At 50.2% G+C, this 15,187-nt stretch overlaps 1 protein-coding gene across 1 annotated transcript in view; it reads left to right on the forward strand.

Moving 5' to 3' along the window:
- Positions 1–15,187, forward strand: part of LAMA5 (laminin subunit alpha 5) — an 88,759-nt gene that overhangs the window by 42,333 nt on the left and 31,239 nt on the right. The window contains exons 7-22 of the mRNA XM_054081353.1: positions 4,360–4,475; positions 5,392–5,510; positions 6,346–6,436; positions 6,539–6,673; positions 7,138–7,200; positions 8,256–8,396; positions 8,759–8,896; positions 9,147–9,281; positions 9,775–9,909; positions 12,079–12,216; positions 12,420–12,472; positions 12,665–12,764; positions 13,262–13,314; positions 13,701–13,806; positions 14,477–14,576; positions 14,769–14,925. Of these exons, the coding sequence (XP_053937328.1) occupies positions 4,360–4,475; positions 5,392–5,510; positions 6,346–6,436; positions 6,539–6,673; positions 7,138–7,200; positions 8,256–8,396; positions 8,759–8,896; positions 9,147–9,281; positions 9,775–9,909; positions 12,079–12,216; positions 12,420–12,472; positions 12,665–12,764; positions 13,262–13,314; positions 13,701–13,806; positions 14,477–14,576; positions 14,769–14,925 (1,780 nt within the window). The remainder of the gene's footprint in view (positions 1–4,359; positions 4,476–5,391; positions 5,511–6,345; positions 6,437–6,538; positions 6,674–7,137; positions 7,201–8,255; positions 8,397–8,758; positions 8,897–9,146; positions 9,282–9,774; positions 9,910–12,078; positions 12,217–12,419; positions 12,473–12,664; positions 12,765–13,261; positions 13,315–13,700; positions 13,807–14,476; positions 14,577–14,768; positions 14,926–15,187) is intronic.

Genomic DNA, 15,187 nt, shown 5'->3' on the forward strand with positions numbered 1-15,187 from the left:
TGGTTTTCCAAGAAACCAGAGGCTCTGCTGTCCAGTTCTACTCATAAAAACCGTAGATTGGTTATGTACAAAGCTAAACAAATACTGTTTGCAAAGGAACACGAGCATGAAAAACAGTTACATTTTGGCTCATGGGACTCTTCCCATCCGCCTTGGCAACTTGAAATGCCAAAGAGCTGCTTCAGACCGTGGAAGTGTTGCTTCTTAGACATCTGTTTGCAGCCTGAATGTTGCCTTTATGAAAGGGATGGGTAGATTCAGTTGGACGAGAGAAGCTTATATTTCTTTCTCATCAGGATCATGTAGAGCTTCTGGACCTTTTAAAATAAAATTCCAGTGAGGCCCAGCCAAGGTTAAAGCTGCTAAGTATTAAAACAAAGATGTATTGGTAAGGAAGTCTGCCTTAGTGTGCCAAACTCTCTGACAAAGGGAAGTTCATAAATATTTGAATGTACAGTTCCTTGGGGTTGTTTTAGGCTTTGGTGTTTCTTGATGCACAGTACACCCGGGTTCCAGGGCAAAGGACTTCATGGTGCAAAGTGCTTCATTACCACAGAAATGCCATGACGTTTCGTGGGGAAATCAATGGCTCAGCACTCTCTGAAAGGCAGAGAGGGAAAACTGAGGGAGGAAAGATGTATTGGGATCCTTGTTCAGTGCCACTTCTGCTGATGACTGCCCTTGCCTCCCAGAATTTCCCTTTTCCACCCTCATTTGGATGCATTTGGCTCTTGTCCCAAAACTGTGCTCTGATGTTGCAAGCAGCTGTTGCATTTCAGCCAGGGCAGATCACACTTGCTGGGAGGAGAAAACATTTCCTACTTTCCTACTTTGTTGCTTTTTCAGTCAGCACACAACATCTGTAAAGCCCTTTGGGATACATCGGGACAAAGACACTGGGTAAATAGAACTTCTCATGGCAGCGCTGTACCCTGTTAGCAAGCCTAGGAGCACAGAGAAGTCAGCAGAAATGTGATACTTTCAGTTGAGAAAATGAGTAATCGGTGAAACACTGCCTTTCTCCAGGGCTTCAGCAGCAGCTGTGTGCAGCCTTCCTGCTGAGGCGGGCACCGCGGGGCAGTCATCCCCCGGCTCCTGCTCTGGCGTAGATGGAGCCAGCATGGTGATACCCACCACAACACTGCATAGCAAGTGGCATCACAGAGGTGGCTGAGGCTTGGACACACTGTCCCTTTGTGTCACCTGCCCCAGCTGTCAGAAACATCATTCTTTTAGAAATCTGTGTGACCCGTCTGAGTAGGACATACGATGTGTCCTTTGGCACATGTCCTGCCTCTTCAGATGCTGGTGTGTGACAGCAACAGGGCAAGGATATGCAAACAGAAGGAGACAAGGAGTGTGAATTGGCCAGGCTCTATGAAAAATCTCAGCTATGTCTCAGCCTGTCTGGGAGGTCTCTGCTTCTCATTTTAACTTCTCTCTTTACATGCCTATGTTTCTTGTGTGTGTTGCCCAGAAAAGCAGGATGAGCACTTTGATAGAGGTGAGGTGAGCTAGAAATCTTGGCAAAGACTTTAGGACGTGATGGAGCATGTTCGTGAGCCGACTTCCTAGCCATAAATGATGTTTATCCAGCTTTGGAAAGTTTCTCTAAAGTGCCAAGTTACGGAGGTTGCACATCCAGCTGTGTTAACTTGGCAGTAGGGCTCGTTCCCATGCAAGTGTGAATGTGCAAGGGTCTGCAGTGCAGCCTCCTGGAGAGTCCTTTGCACTTTTCACACCTGTCTTAGGGATGGGCTGAGCTAAACAAAGAGAAGGAAGGAATCTCCTGGTTAAAGATGAACACTGGCAGCATCAGGCACAAACGTTTCTCCAGGGAAACCTTGTGAGCAGTGAGATAAGCATCGGCAGGGATATGGCATGTTGTAAACCAAGAGCCCAGACAAAAATTGTGTGTTAACATGTGGCTGCTGTTGATGTGAGCTCAGGAGGACCCTGCAAGTGCTCTGCATCAGAGCAGCTGTTTCCGTGGGTTCACTGCCTCATCATACACGCCACAATCATGAGAGGAGACAACCAGGGAGTCCGGCTGCTGCTTCTGTGTCTGATGCTGACCAGCCTGGCTGATCAGCGGCAGACCTGCAGAAGATTAAGGATGCTTTCCCACTGCCGGACCCTGGACGCTGGCTTGCTCTTTCCCATTTTGGTGGATTTGTGCCATCTGAGTCCCTTTTGCAGGTGGTTTTCTCCCAGTATTGTCAGAAGCAGTTAGAGGAAGGGGCTTTTTTTTCCTTGAATGTGCTACTCAGATGTCCTGGCCAAATCCAGATGCTGTAGCGCTTTGCACGCTGCTCTCAGCACTGACACAGCTGCTCACTGGAAACTGTTTATATTCTCTGTTATTGAGTGTCAGTTCCAGTGGGAAGACTGCGGTTTTATTTTTTACAGCAGGATGACCAGGAAATTTGTGCTATGTGAACATAGCTGCTCCCTCTTCTTCCTTGTGTATGTTCAATCAATGAAACATGTAAATATTGTCGCTTATGCACATTTGTCCATAATTCATTAGCAGCATGGACTCAGCACAAGGTGCAGTAAAGCTACTGTGATAGATGAGCTCTCTGAGAAGTTGTTGCTAACTCCAGACAGCAGAGACTAAATAAATAACTCCTTCTCCATCTGAAATGTGCATCTTTACTCATTGAGTGCCATCTTTTTGCATTCTGGGAACTGAACCAGCGCTTTCCAAACATCTCAAACATTAAGGACCCAGAGTGTGTGGCTGGAGCCGCATCCTCCAGCCAAGGAGATTAACACTGCTCAGCACCCTGACTCAGTGGCTGTCTTTCTCAACACGTATGTGTATGGATGTTAATCTTGATCTCCAACTGCTGCCATAGAAGAAGCCACAAAATTTTGTTTCCTTGAGACTGCTGGGTGGTAGTCAGCTAGGTGTGAGGTCTGGGGAGACATGGCCAAAGTTTGCCTCTCATTGCATATCTCTCTTGGGTCTGTAAAACACGGGGAGAACAACATTCCTGGTGAACGTTTCAGGGCTCGTTTCTACCACTTAGGCTCCAGCCAACCTCTCAAGGGCTCAGTTCTGAGCCCGTGAGTGCTCAAAGAGCTGACTGTGGCCAGGTTTCGTGGCACTTGCAAGGAGAGGACTGCCAACAGGGCTGGGAGCAGGACTGGGACCTCCTGCCCCTCAACCGCTCTGGCTGGAGCAAACATGCCAAGTGTGGATTCTGCCCGCATTCCCTGGAACTTTGGGATTGTCCCATATTTCATTAAAATGAGTTTAATTGTCCCATGCTGCTGCCTTCGCTTGGCTGTTCGCTATACATACGCTTGCAGGTCTCACATCTTAAAAATACATGTAGGTGGAAACCATGACACTCAGCCATGGAAAAGTGTGTCTACACCCCTGCGTTTTGCCCAGAATCACTGCTCCATTTGTTTCCAATGTTTTAAAAAAATTACATTTATTTTTAAACACTACTTTTGAATGGAAAAGCATTAGAGGAGGGAGAGTAGGAGTGGCAGACCGACCCTGAGGGGAAATGAGTAATTGCACAGATAAAAGCTGGAACATGGTGTATTATCCATAAGTTTAATACAACAGAAAGCGTTTGTGTTGGATGGGAATTGCCTTCTGCTAAGTGGAAGTTTTGGAGATGATGTCACTGATGTTAATGAATCACCGTTGCGGTTGAGCAGGGACGAGATCCGTCGGTTGACCGTCGAGATTTCTTGCCTGGCGCCTCGGGAGCCGCCTGTTTACCCAGCACAGCCCTGCCTGTGCCGGCTGAGAGAAGCAGGAGGTGCAGTTCATGGGGAGTGAGGGGCCAGATTTCATGGCCTTCCTCTCTGCAAGCACAGGTGTACCTGGAGGAGCAGATAGGACCCATATGGCTTGGGGTTAGCATTTATTCCTTTCACGCTGCCCCTGCACAGTGGTGGGGACGTCTTTGTGTCCTTGCGCCACGCAGCTCCCGCTTGAGTAATTACCTTCAGCTCAGGTTTCTGCTACTGCCACCTCCAACTGCTTCACATTTTGTTGCCTGTGGAGCTGGCTAGGGAGTGGGACACCGATTTTTCTCTAATCCTTATCTGCTTGTGAAGAAAAGAGGAGCGATAGCGGAGGAGAAGAAAGGGAGAGAATGGCACTGGTAAAGTGAAGTTTGGTGTGTGGTTCAGAAAAAACAAAAGTCAGTAATTCAAAAATCAGGAAAAAAAAGCCTTAGAAGCTTCTTTTCCAGAATATTGGGATTAGCAAATAGCACTCACTATCTGACTAGTGATAGTTATGCACAGCAGGGTTATGCGACAGCATCCCATCCTACCCATCCCTGCCGTTCCGCAGGCTTGGCTGTAGCTCGTTCCTCTCCCTTGCAGGCTGCAGTGTGACTGCCAGCACAACACCTGTGGGGGGTCCTGCGATCGCTGCTGCCCCGGCTTCAACCAGTTCCCATGGAAGCCTGCTACTGCCGACAGCGCAAACGAATGCCAGCGTAAGTTGGAGTTGGCTTTTTTTCTCCCTTTTCCAGTTGTTTTGCAAAGCCCCGTTTCACCAGCCTCTTGGCGCTGAGGTGTGGAGAAGCCATGCACCAAAACGGTTGCGTTTGTGGTGCTTGGCACTGGGTGAAGTGGAGATCACTGACACTGCAGGGAGGACAGTTTGCACAGTGGTTAATTGTGCTCCATCAAGGCTCGCACAGGAAGGCCCACTAGGTCTGTACGGGACTTTGATTCTGCTTACATTCTAATTCTCTCTCCGTGTCCAAGGGTTCGTGCAGGCAAGTCTCATTGCTCAATTCTGTCTCCAAGATGAATTACATTTGGATGTGTTTATATACAGGACATCTTTATTTGTCTAGAGAAACCTTTGGTAAATGCCGACAGTGGAATTTATGCTGCACTGGGAATGCACAGCATTGAGCCATAGCTACATCACACGGTCTCTTATAAACGTAGGGCGGCAAAGGACAGTTGGATCTTAATCCTGTGGGTTTAAGAGCGCTGTCATCATGCGCTGAACTTTACAACTCACCTCTATCCCAGATGAGATAAAAGAAATGAGAACATTACCCTCTAAACCAGACTACTTGAGGCCCCAAAGTTGGGTAATTTCTCTTCCTCGTCTCTACATGCCTGCACATATTTTACTCCTGATGTTGTGCCTGTTGCATTTTTTGGTTACAGACCAGACTTTGTGAGAGTGGCTGCTTCTGCACTTTTGAACTGGAAGATTTCTGAGGGCTTGGGTACTCATGTAATCCCCCAGATGCATTCAAGCATCTTTCCTTATTGCAATGTTACCCATTCAATGTCAAATCCACAGGGAAGAGTTCATACCTTGAGATCTGGCTGGTGACTGCAGGACCTCCCTGCACTTGTGGTTTAGCTAACCTCTCTTTGTACTTTCAGCGTGCAATTGCAACGGCCATGCCGTCGACTGCTACTATGACCCAGAGGTGGATCGCCACAAAGCCAGCAGAAGTCGCGAAGACAAATTTGAAGGGGGAGGTGTTTGCATTGACTGTCAGGTAGGCCCAAAGGGCTCCCTTGGAAAAGGCTGTTGGAGATTCTTGTGTTTGTTTCTCTGTCACCCTGGTGTTCAGCCTTGCTGGCAGCTCCGCCAACCCTATCGTGCTCCCTCTGTTATCTTAATTAGATCTCTCCTTGGAAATTTAGTCTCTTTGCCAAAGATTAAAGGAGCATGCATCAGTAATGACAACAGCACTTGGGTTCCTAGCTGTCCGCTGGGTAACACCATTACCTTTCCGTTGCTTTAGGGTTGGGCACTGTTTGTTAGGAGGGACGGACTGTTGCTGAGCACATTAGGAAGTCCTTGCCTTGTCTGCAGTGTTCAGGTGCTGCCCTCTTTCTAGATCTCTCTGACCACCAAAGTGCTAATCTCCTTAGTCTCTGAAGTTCTAAATTAAAGTGAGAATGCAGCTGTTCTGCTCTCAAGGCGACTGTGAGCTGGTTAGTTTGTGCAGTGGCATAAAATTGGACTGACTTCTTTAGCTGTGGTTTCTTGCCAGGAGGAAACGGATTGCTTCCATCAAAGCCACCCGCTCCCTCCCATTGCAACCCACAAAGTGCTCAGGAAATTTTGCCATCTGAAGCAAGTGAAATGGGCTTGAGGTCAGATACGAACATGAAACTCAGACTGGGCTTTTGGGAGGACACACAGTTTGCAGGAAACGCTTTGTTTTCAAATCAGTGTATGTGGAATTTTGGGCAGATTTAGGTCCTCTGTGCGCTGACATTTTGGAGTTGCTCACTCTGGACCCTGAAGCTGTTAGTAAATCTGGCAGATGAACATGAATCCTGCAGGCAGAGGAGCTGATGTCTCTCATACCCACTGTCTTTCAGCATCACACCACTGGCATTAACTGTGAGAGGTGCATCCCAGGATACTACCGTTCTCCTGACCACCCAATCGACTCTCCGTACATTTGCTATCGTGAGTGTGATCGGCTCTGTGTTGTAGTGGTGCTTCTGTGGTGCTCCTGGCTGGCTGTAGGTCTCAGTTAGTGACAACCACTGCTGGCTTGTCCCTCTGCAGGCTGTAACTGTGAGTCTGACTTCACCGATGGCACCTGCGAGGACCTCACCGGCCGCTGTTACTGCAAGCCGAATTACACCGGGGAGCACTGTGATGCCTGTGCTGAGGGGTACCTCAACTTCCCCCACTGCTACCGTGAGTAGGGGTGTGGGGCTGTGGGGTGGCCAGATCTGGGACCCCAGAGACCCAGTAGGTGCAGGAAGGACCAACAGCTCCAGTTGGGACTACTCTCGAGGTGTCTTTTCCCCATGCCACATGGCACTTCTGTCCTGGGAAGAGTTCCTGCAGGTTGGGACAAGCCTAAGTTTGGCCTGGATGGAAGGTGGACCAGAACTGGGCCGAACCCAGCTCTCTGGAGTCAACAGAAGCTTGTCATTTGGCTGAAGTGTCATCTCTCACTTTCTCTTAAAGACAACTTTCCAGATCCCAGGTTAAAAGTTATTGTAATGGGTCTCTATTTAGTGGGATGCTGCACTTTGCACCACGCTCAGTGTTTTCATTCAGTCTGTTCGGCTTTGGTACGGTCAACTCATCAATATCTTGACAGGATTTCTTTGAGCGTATGTGATGACCTGTGCAATGTCTCTTTCTCTGCACAGCCGTTCCAGCTTTCGCTCACAATGATACTGGAGAACAAGTGCTCCCTGCAGGACAGATCATAAGTAAGCAGTGCAATTTTCCTTACTGCTTTGGCAATCACCATGCTATTATTGCTGTTATATCTCACAAACCAATGCAAGATTGGATCTTCAGCTTACTGGGCACAAACTTTGTAAAAGACAGTCCTGACACAGAGTGGTTCTGAGAGGGGAGGCATCTGAGAGGGGGGAAAGGAAGTTTATGACCCCCTTTTTATAGAAGGGGAAACAGCGGTGCTGTAGGTGCCTGGGAAGCGTGCACAGGTGGCTGCTCACTCTGTTGCTTTCTTTGTTGTCTTGAAAGCTCACTGTGCCCTCATCCCTGCTCCCCTCCTCTCCCTCTTTGATGCTTACTCTTCTCTGTTTATCTCCTCCCTTGTGCTTTTTTTAATCTTTTCCCACTGAGTCGTCCCCTCTCTCATGCTCCACAATGTGCTCCTGATAACCTTTTCCTTCCTTCTCTGATATTTTTAAACTCTCTGTCTTCCAGGCAGGTTTTTCTTTCCTGAGCTGGAGTTTCTCATTTCCCTTTTTTTTTTCCCCTGCCTCCCCCTCCTTCTGGTTCTTGGGTGATTTTTGCCCTTCCACCTCCCCACCCAGCACCCCAAACCACTGCTGTTGGTGGAGGCAGAGCTGGCCTGGAGCACCTGCCTGCCCTGGCAGCAGGAAGATCTCAGATGCAGCTGAGTATGTAATAACCAAAGAGAAACCCCAGCCCTCACCCTGGTGAGCTTGAAAGCTTTGGTTATTCCCACGCAGCTCTTGGGCAATGCTGCACAAAATCAGCCCTGTCTGTGCTTGTGCAAGCAGTATTTGCCAGCTCTGTGCATTGCCCTGCACATCTGCGAGATACTGAGGTCTCCCTGCCACCCTGCAAGCCTCCGAGGTGGGTGTTATGGTCACTTGAGCAGGGTTTGGTTTAAGACACTTGCATTTGGTAGGAAGGCTATTAGGAGGTAAATGCTTGAGCTGCTGCCTCTCGTGACAGCTCCTTCCCTGTCCTTATGGGACCTCTGCCCAGCAGCAGAGATCCACTGACAGCTGTGTGTGGTGTGGCTTCTTTTGTGTCCCCGCTCCAGACTGCGACTGCTACGCTGGTGGGACAGAAGGCAACGCCTGTCGCAAAGACCCTCGGGTGGGAATGTGTGTGTGCAAACCCAACTTCCAGGGAACACACTGCGACCAGTGCGCTCCAGGCTACTACGGACCCAGCTGCCAGCGTGAGTGACTCTGAGATCTCCCTGCTCACTTCCCTGCTGGGAAGGAGTGTGCCTCTCCCTGGCCTCCTCTCGCGTGGGGGAGGAGGAATTCTCCAGCCTCACTTCCAAGTGACAAATTCCCATGACTTTTGCTGGTATTTCCACCCAGTTCTGACCCTCCAGCAGCCTCCCAGCCTGGGGGGGCCTCCTGAGAAATTCCCTGTGGATGTGAGCGATGGGCCAGGCATGCTCGCTGTCAGCTGTGTCTCCCATGGTTTCTCCAGTGACTGCATTTCTACCCTAGAGGAAGAAGAGTTCTTCTTTCCTAGGAAAGGAGAAGAGTAAGAAACTGTTTATTTACCAGTGTCTTTACTGCTTTCCAGCCTGCCAGTGCTCCGGCCCAGGTCACTACGATGGCACCTGCGACAGCGAGACAGGGCAATGTCTGTGTCGAACAGGATTTGAAGGTCACTTGTGTAACCAGTGCGCTCCCGGCTACTTCAACTACCCTCTGTGCCAGCGTGCGTATCTGTCCTCTCGGGGGCCTGGGTGGACACGTGCAAAGCCAGAGTCCTTCACAGGGTTTTGAAGGAGGACTGGCAAGTGGTTTTGTGGGCTTTTTTTGAGGTTATACGGAAGGGGCAGAGATCGATGGTTTGAACGCTTACAGCAGCACCTAAATCTGAGAACCTCAGAAAAAAAAAAATACATCTTGCCATGAGCTTTGCCCCATGGTCCCAGCACAGGGCAAATGGTTTCTCCCCGTTGCAGTGTGCGGCTGCAGCGCGGTCGGGACGCTGCCGGGAGGCTGTGACTCTGTCGGGAGGTGTTTCTGCAGACCCGAGTTTGCTGGGCCACGGTGTGAGCAGTGCAGCCCTGGGCACCACTCCTACCCTCACTGCTACGGTAAGAACGTTAATGTTTAGTTCCTGGTGGTCTGTCACCTTCTGAAAAATGTGCCTGCTTTTGCAAGGCTTTGATGTTTCTCAAAATTCAAATCCATGTGGTTTGCACTGTGAATTTGGCAGGCTTGTCCTGGAGGTCACGGATCATGCCAAAGCCTGGAAGACAAAGCAGTTTTTTATCAGTCACCCTTCCTCCTCACAACCCCACTGTGACCTGGTTTCTCAGCTTATGCCTTTTTTGTGTGTTTTTAGCACATTAACCTACTAAACTGCTGAGGAACATTGAGTGGGCTGTAAAAAACCCTCAGGGGCATTTTCCTGGTATGGCCATGACACTAGCTGAAAATATTTCATGTCTAACCAGTGGATTAAGAAATTAATTTAGTTCTGATGGAAATGGCTAATTTCTGTGGAGCTGAATGATCATTTAGACCAGCAGCGGTTGTCCACAGATCACACGTTTCATCAGACTATTGAGAATCCTGCTTTTACAGCTTGCTCCTGCGATTCCCGGGGCGCGGTGGACAACAACTGCAGCCCGGCTGGCCAGTGTCGATGCCATGTGAATTTTGCAGGACACACCTGCAACCAGTGTGCCCTGGGCTTCTATGGGTACCCCAGTTGTACACGTGAGTAACCACTGTTGGGTCTCAGGGGAGGGAATAGCTGCTGCTACTGGTTTTGTAGTGGTTTTCCTTTCCATAAGCTGTCTCCGAGGGTTGTATATGAATATAGTTGACTCTTGCAACAGCATCAGTTTTCCTGCACGCGATTCGCCTGGCTGTCTCATCTGACAGGTGTGCTCTAGAATGAGTAAACATCTCAAAGAAATCCTTCCCCGAAGGCTGTACGATTTGTCTCCTCCGGTTCATTCACTGTCACTGACAGCAGGAGCTTGGGTCTGCCTTCTCCATTCGGAAATAAAACCCAGTCTGGCCTCTAATCCAGTAACATATTAAGAAACAGACCTACAGAGTACAACTTGGGGAGCAGCTGTGGTTCAGGCTCTCCAAAAGCAGTGTGTGCAGATGTACATGAAACATGCGCTGAATTGCATCTGCCTGTCCTTGTGTTGGAGTGCCTGCAGCCAGAGCCAGCAGGGCTCTGAGTGGGGTAACATTTTCTTAGCAAAGCCTCAAACCACACATTCAAATCACACACTGGTGCCATGAGATGCTCGGTTGTGGCTCACATGACGCATCCAGGTCTTCAGGGCTTTCTACACCTTGGATCGTGCCAACGCACAGAAGGAGCGACTGTGCTGAAACCAGCAGGAGTGTGGTTGTGCAACTGGGTGAACAATGGCTATCAGGTTTTGGGATTTCATGTTGTCCCAAAGTCAGGGTGTCTGACATGCTGAGAGCTTTGCATCCACTTCTCTGTGCACTGTGTTGCTCCTGCAGCGGAGGTGCAGGCACCAGGACCAACCAATGCCAGCAGCAGGTGCCCGTGGCTCCGGATACTCTGAATAGCCCCTCCACAGCTCTGGGCAGAGTGTCCTCATCTCCTGCCTGTCAGCAGGCCAACTGAAAGCCAGATGTACTCTTCATGTTTCCTAGCAAGAATTTATGGCTCGTTAAAAAATAATCAGTGATACAATTTCCCTGAAGCAACAAAAGAGCATCATCGCCCTCTTGCACCATGCTAAATGCGGGGGCCTGAGCTGCGGCCAGCTGGCAGAGCGCTGCGCACGAATGCTGATTCCGGCAGTGTGCCTTTGAAGAAGCTGGAGGCGCAGATGAAATGGTCTCGCAGGAGTTCAGTACTCACTTCTTTTTTTTCCTGTCTCATAAAGCAATGTCCACGTTGCAGAGCTGTAGAGGGGTGACAGCGAGGGAAAAAGAGGAGAACCTCATTATTTTTATTTTTTTTAATCTGTTATTTTAGGAGCAGAGTTTTCCTGTTAGCCAGTCTTGGGGTTTCAGCCTAAAATATCCCCTTTGGCAGGGATTTGAGGAGTGCCAGCTGGGCAAGGAGGGCACGGGCAGCTCCGCAGCAGCTTGCTGATCTTTCATGCGATAGGTCAGCAGGATCTTTTAGGACAAGAGGGAATGGCCGTAAGCCACGTCAAGGGAAGTTTAGATTGGACACTAGGAAAGATTTATTCATGGAAAGGGTTCTCAAGCACTTGCAGGCTGCAGGCTGCACAGGGAGGTGGTTGAGTCACCGTCCCTGGAGGTATCTAAAAGGCAGATAGATGAAGTGCTTAGGGATATGATTTAGTAGTGGAAGGTACGGTTGGAATTGATGATCTCAAAGGTCTTTTCCACCCTAATGATTCTCTGATTCTATGACCTCTACACGTGGCTGCGAGAGGCAGGTCATGCAGGAAGCCGCAGAGGCATTGCCCTGCCCTTGCCCTCGGCTGGGCGGTTGGGCTGCTGCTCATACATAACATCCCCAACGCAGATCCTGAGGGCTGAATGCGGCTCTAGGGTGCTTGGGGGCAAAGTGGCTTTTGTAGGATCTGATCTGTCACCGGTTACTGACCTTTTGGGGATGAGATCACACATTCCCCTGTCCTTAACTTCTCTCGCCTCCCAAAATACACATAAATGTATGTGAATAGGTGTGATAAACATCACGGCTTCTATTGTTTGTTGGTTTTATTTTTAAAAGATGGGATGTTTTTAACCAAAAACAAAAGACTGAGTGTGCGTGTTGTTTAGAACCCATGTTTTTGGCTGCTTTGGCGGTGGTGAAGGTCAGGCAGACAAAAGAGGTTGTTGGTGGGAAGCCTTGGATGCAGGAGTCGCTGTGCTCTGCAGCTCCAGCGGTTGCTCTCCCCTCTTTTGCAGCTTGCCAGTGCTCCCAAGAGGGCTCTCTACACAGCACCTGTGACCAGGAAACGGGGCAGTGCAGCTGCCGGCCCAAAGTGACGGGACTGCGCTGCGATACCTGCGTGCTGGGCGCCTATGGGTTCCCACACTGCGAAGGTAGCTCCTTTCTCCCCCCTGATGTAGGGAACTCTGATGTCTTGGGGCATAGCGGTGCAATGCTGGTAAATCTTAGAACAGTTTGGGTTGGAATGGGCTTATCATCCCCCAAGAGCTTTGCAGGGGAAGAAAGAACTGCTCTAGGAACAGTTAGGGTATGAATCATCTCTTTTTAAATCCCTCCTTGTGCCTCTCTTTTCTAGTGGGCTCCTGTAACCCAGCAGGGTTAGTGACTGCAGATCCCTCACTGGCCCCAGTGAGTATCAAACGAACCCAACAACCCCTGCAAGTCATTTCTATGTCATCCCCTTTCGTTCACTTTGGGCCAAGTCCTTCCTTAAGTGCAGCCTGAAAGTAGCCATTACCCATGCCAGAGCTGCAGAAAACCTTGTTCGGTTACTGTGCTGCAAGTGCTCACCTGCTCTCTTCTCCCCCTCCCTTTCCCCAGGGCTCCTGCACATGTCGGGCGTACGTTGAAGGTCCAGCTTGTGACAGATGCAAGCCCTTATATTGGAACCTGACTCCAGAAAACCCCTACGGCTGCATGAGTAAGGAAATGGCATTTGCACAGCCCCACCATTCCCCTCTGTTATGGTGCAAGACCCAAACCCAAGCCAGTGGAGACCAGCAATGCTGGGTGGAAGCAATACCCTTCCTTCCTTCTTCACTCTGAACCGACTTGTCAAAGCTGGAGTGGTCTGGGTAACGCCCACTTGGACAGGGGAAAGACTGGAGCCTGGAGCTTTTTGCTTACGATGAAACAGGCCTTATGCTATGAGTTGTGTCGTTCTCAGCCCTCCTTGCAGACTTTGCATATTTAAGTTCCCATGGCCAAACGTGCAGAGAAGGCAAATGTCTTGGGCAGTTGTCCTCAACTGTAACTGTTCAAAATTAAATGTGAGCCCTTCTGCAGTTCTACCTTCTACCTGACCAGTTCCCAGCTCCTCTTATCGCAGCCAGCGTCCTCTGGTGTGGTGTGGGTACTGTCCCCCATCAGGCTTCTTCTCAGGTTGATCTTTTGTCTTTCTTGTTCTCCTCTCTCCAGGCTGCAACTGCAATACCAAGGGCACCATCAGTGGAATTGCAGAATGCCGGCAGGTAGGTTTGCTTCTCTCTGCCTCCAGACACCTCCTAGCGTGTGCCCTGTTGGGTGTGTTTCAGCTCCATCTCTCCCAGCAGCTGTTGGAGAGGCCTGTCCTGATGCTGAGCTCTCAAAGGGTGCACCGCAATCTGGGCTTGCGTGAGAACATAGGATTAGGACCTGTCATAAATTAGGCACCTAAATATTTCTGGGTCTGGCTCAGGATGCCTGGATTTTTGTTTGCCTGCACTGTTGGATAATTTAACTTATCTGGACCACCCACACGCAGGAAGCGATGTAGAGCATGAAACTCAAAATGTTTCTCCAGTGTTTCAGGCTAGGACCCAAATAACTGAGAAATGGCTTGGCCGTGGTGAGCTTCCATGCCTGCTTCTCCTCCTAGGGTGACGGGCAGTGTTTCTGCAAACCAAACATCTGCGGCCAGTTCTGCTCAGCATGCAGAGATGGCTACTTCAACATGGAGAACGCGAATTACTTTGGCTGCCAAGGTGAGTCCACTTCGTGGTGTGCTGGGTGATAGAGGGGAGCCACAACTGGCCCTGTGTATACCAACTGACTGTGACCTTGGAAAGAAGGGGCAGGAGCTGCCCCACTCCTTGCTTTTGGTCATACCATGGCCCAGAGCAGAGGCTGGGTATTGTGGTGCACCTGGAGACCCAAGTTCACACTTTTGTCACCGTAGACGCAGGTCCATTAGGCTGGGGAATGAAAGGCCAGAAAAAGTGCCCCTTTGGGTGCCAGAAACTGATGTGTTTTAACCACTGGCCATATCCCTGTAGCTCTACCCCTCCCTCCTGTTGTGGGCAGGTGGGCATGGATATGTGGACTTGGCTGATCTCCATCATGCCCATGAGAAGCAGGGAAGGAGGAGATCCAGCCAACCCACAGTCCCGACAGGGCTGGGAAGAGAGAGTCTGCAGCACCCAGCTATGAGGGTTTACAGACCTTGTTCTTGCAGCAGCCGTCAGCTGTCTGGAGATAGCTTGGCGCTGAGGTGGAGAGGAGCTGATCCAAGTAGGGCTGGGGCCAATATGAAAACAGATACAATGGAATAAAAATAGTGGCCCCAGCCTCCTCGCCTGCTGTGGCGCGCCTTTGATTAGTGACCAGGATCTCGTTAGTGCAGCAGGAATGTAAACAGGTTCTTCCTGCCCACAGGCTGCGGGTGTGACGTCGGTGGGTCCCTGGGGTCATCCTGCGAGGAGCGGAGCGGAGCCTGTCGCTGCCGGCAGAACACGCGTGGGCCCATCTGCACCCAGTAAGCTGCTAGTGGGAGATGCACCTTGAGGTGTTGTGCCTCCTGTTCACTCCCTTGGGAATGATGTCCTCAGCTGCCATAAGGATGGGGGACCTCATCGTCTGGGCTGCTACCACATTAGCTGTTTGCCTGGTGGAGGTGTCCTCCTACCTCTCCCTCCTGACAGATAATGGTGCTCCCTCTCTTCCCCAGGCCTGCACAGGACCATTATTTCCCTGACCTTCACCACTTGAAGTTCGAGCTGGAGGAAGGCACCACACCGGCTGGGCGGGCTGTGCGCTTTGGTTACAACCCCCTGGAGTTTGAGGGCTTCAGCTGGCGAGGATACGCACAGATGTCCTCCATCCAGGTACGCCTGGTGTCTCCATCCCAGACCAGCTCCCCCTAGGGAGGATGCGGCTGGTCAAGGACTGATGTGCTTTTGGCACTCATCTTTCACCCTAAGTGCTTCTCAAACCCCCAAAGTCACGTAATGGCAAATGTAAACAGCCCAGGGTATATATAGCCTGTTTGCACAGATATTTCCTGTAGTGCTGGGGATGGCATAGACTGATGAGGGGAAAGATCCTAAATTGGGAGTCCCCTGACATCTCAGTCTGGTTAGACAAAGG

Source organism: Cuculus canorus, chromosome 16 (assembly GCF_017976375.1).
Source record: "Cuculus canorus isolate bCucCan1 chromosome 16, bCucCan1.pri, whole genome shotgun sequence".
In the NCBI taxonomy this organism is placed as follows: domain Eukaryota; kingdom Metazoa; phylum Chordata; class Aves; order Cuculiformes; family Cuculidae; genus Cuculus; species Cuculus canorus.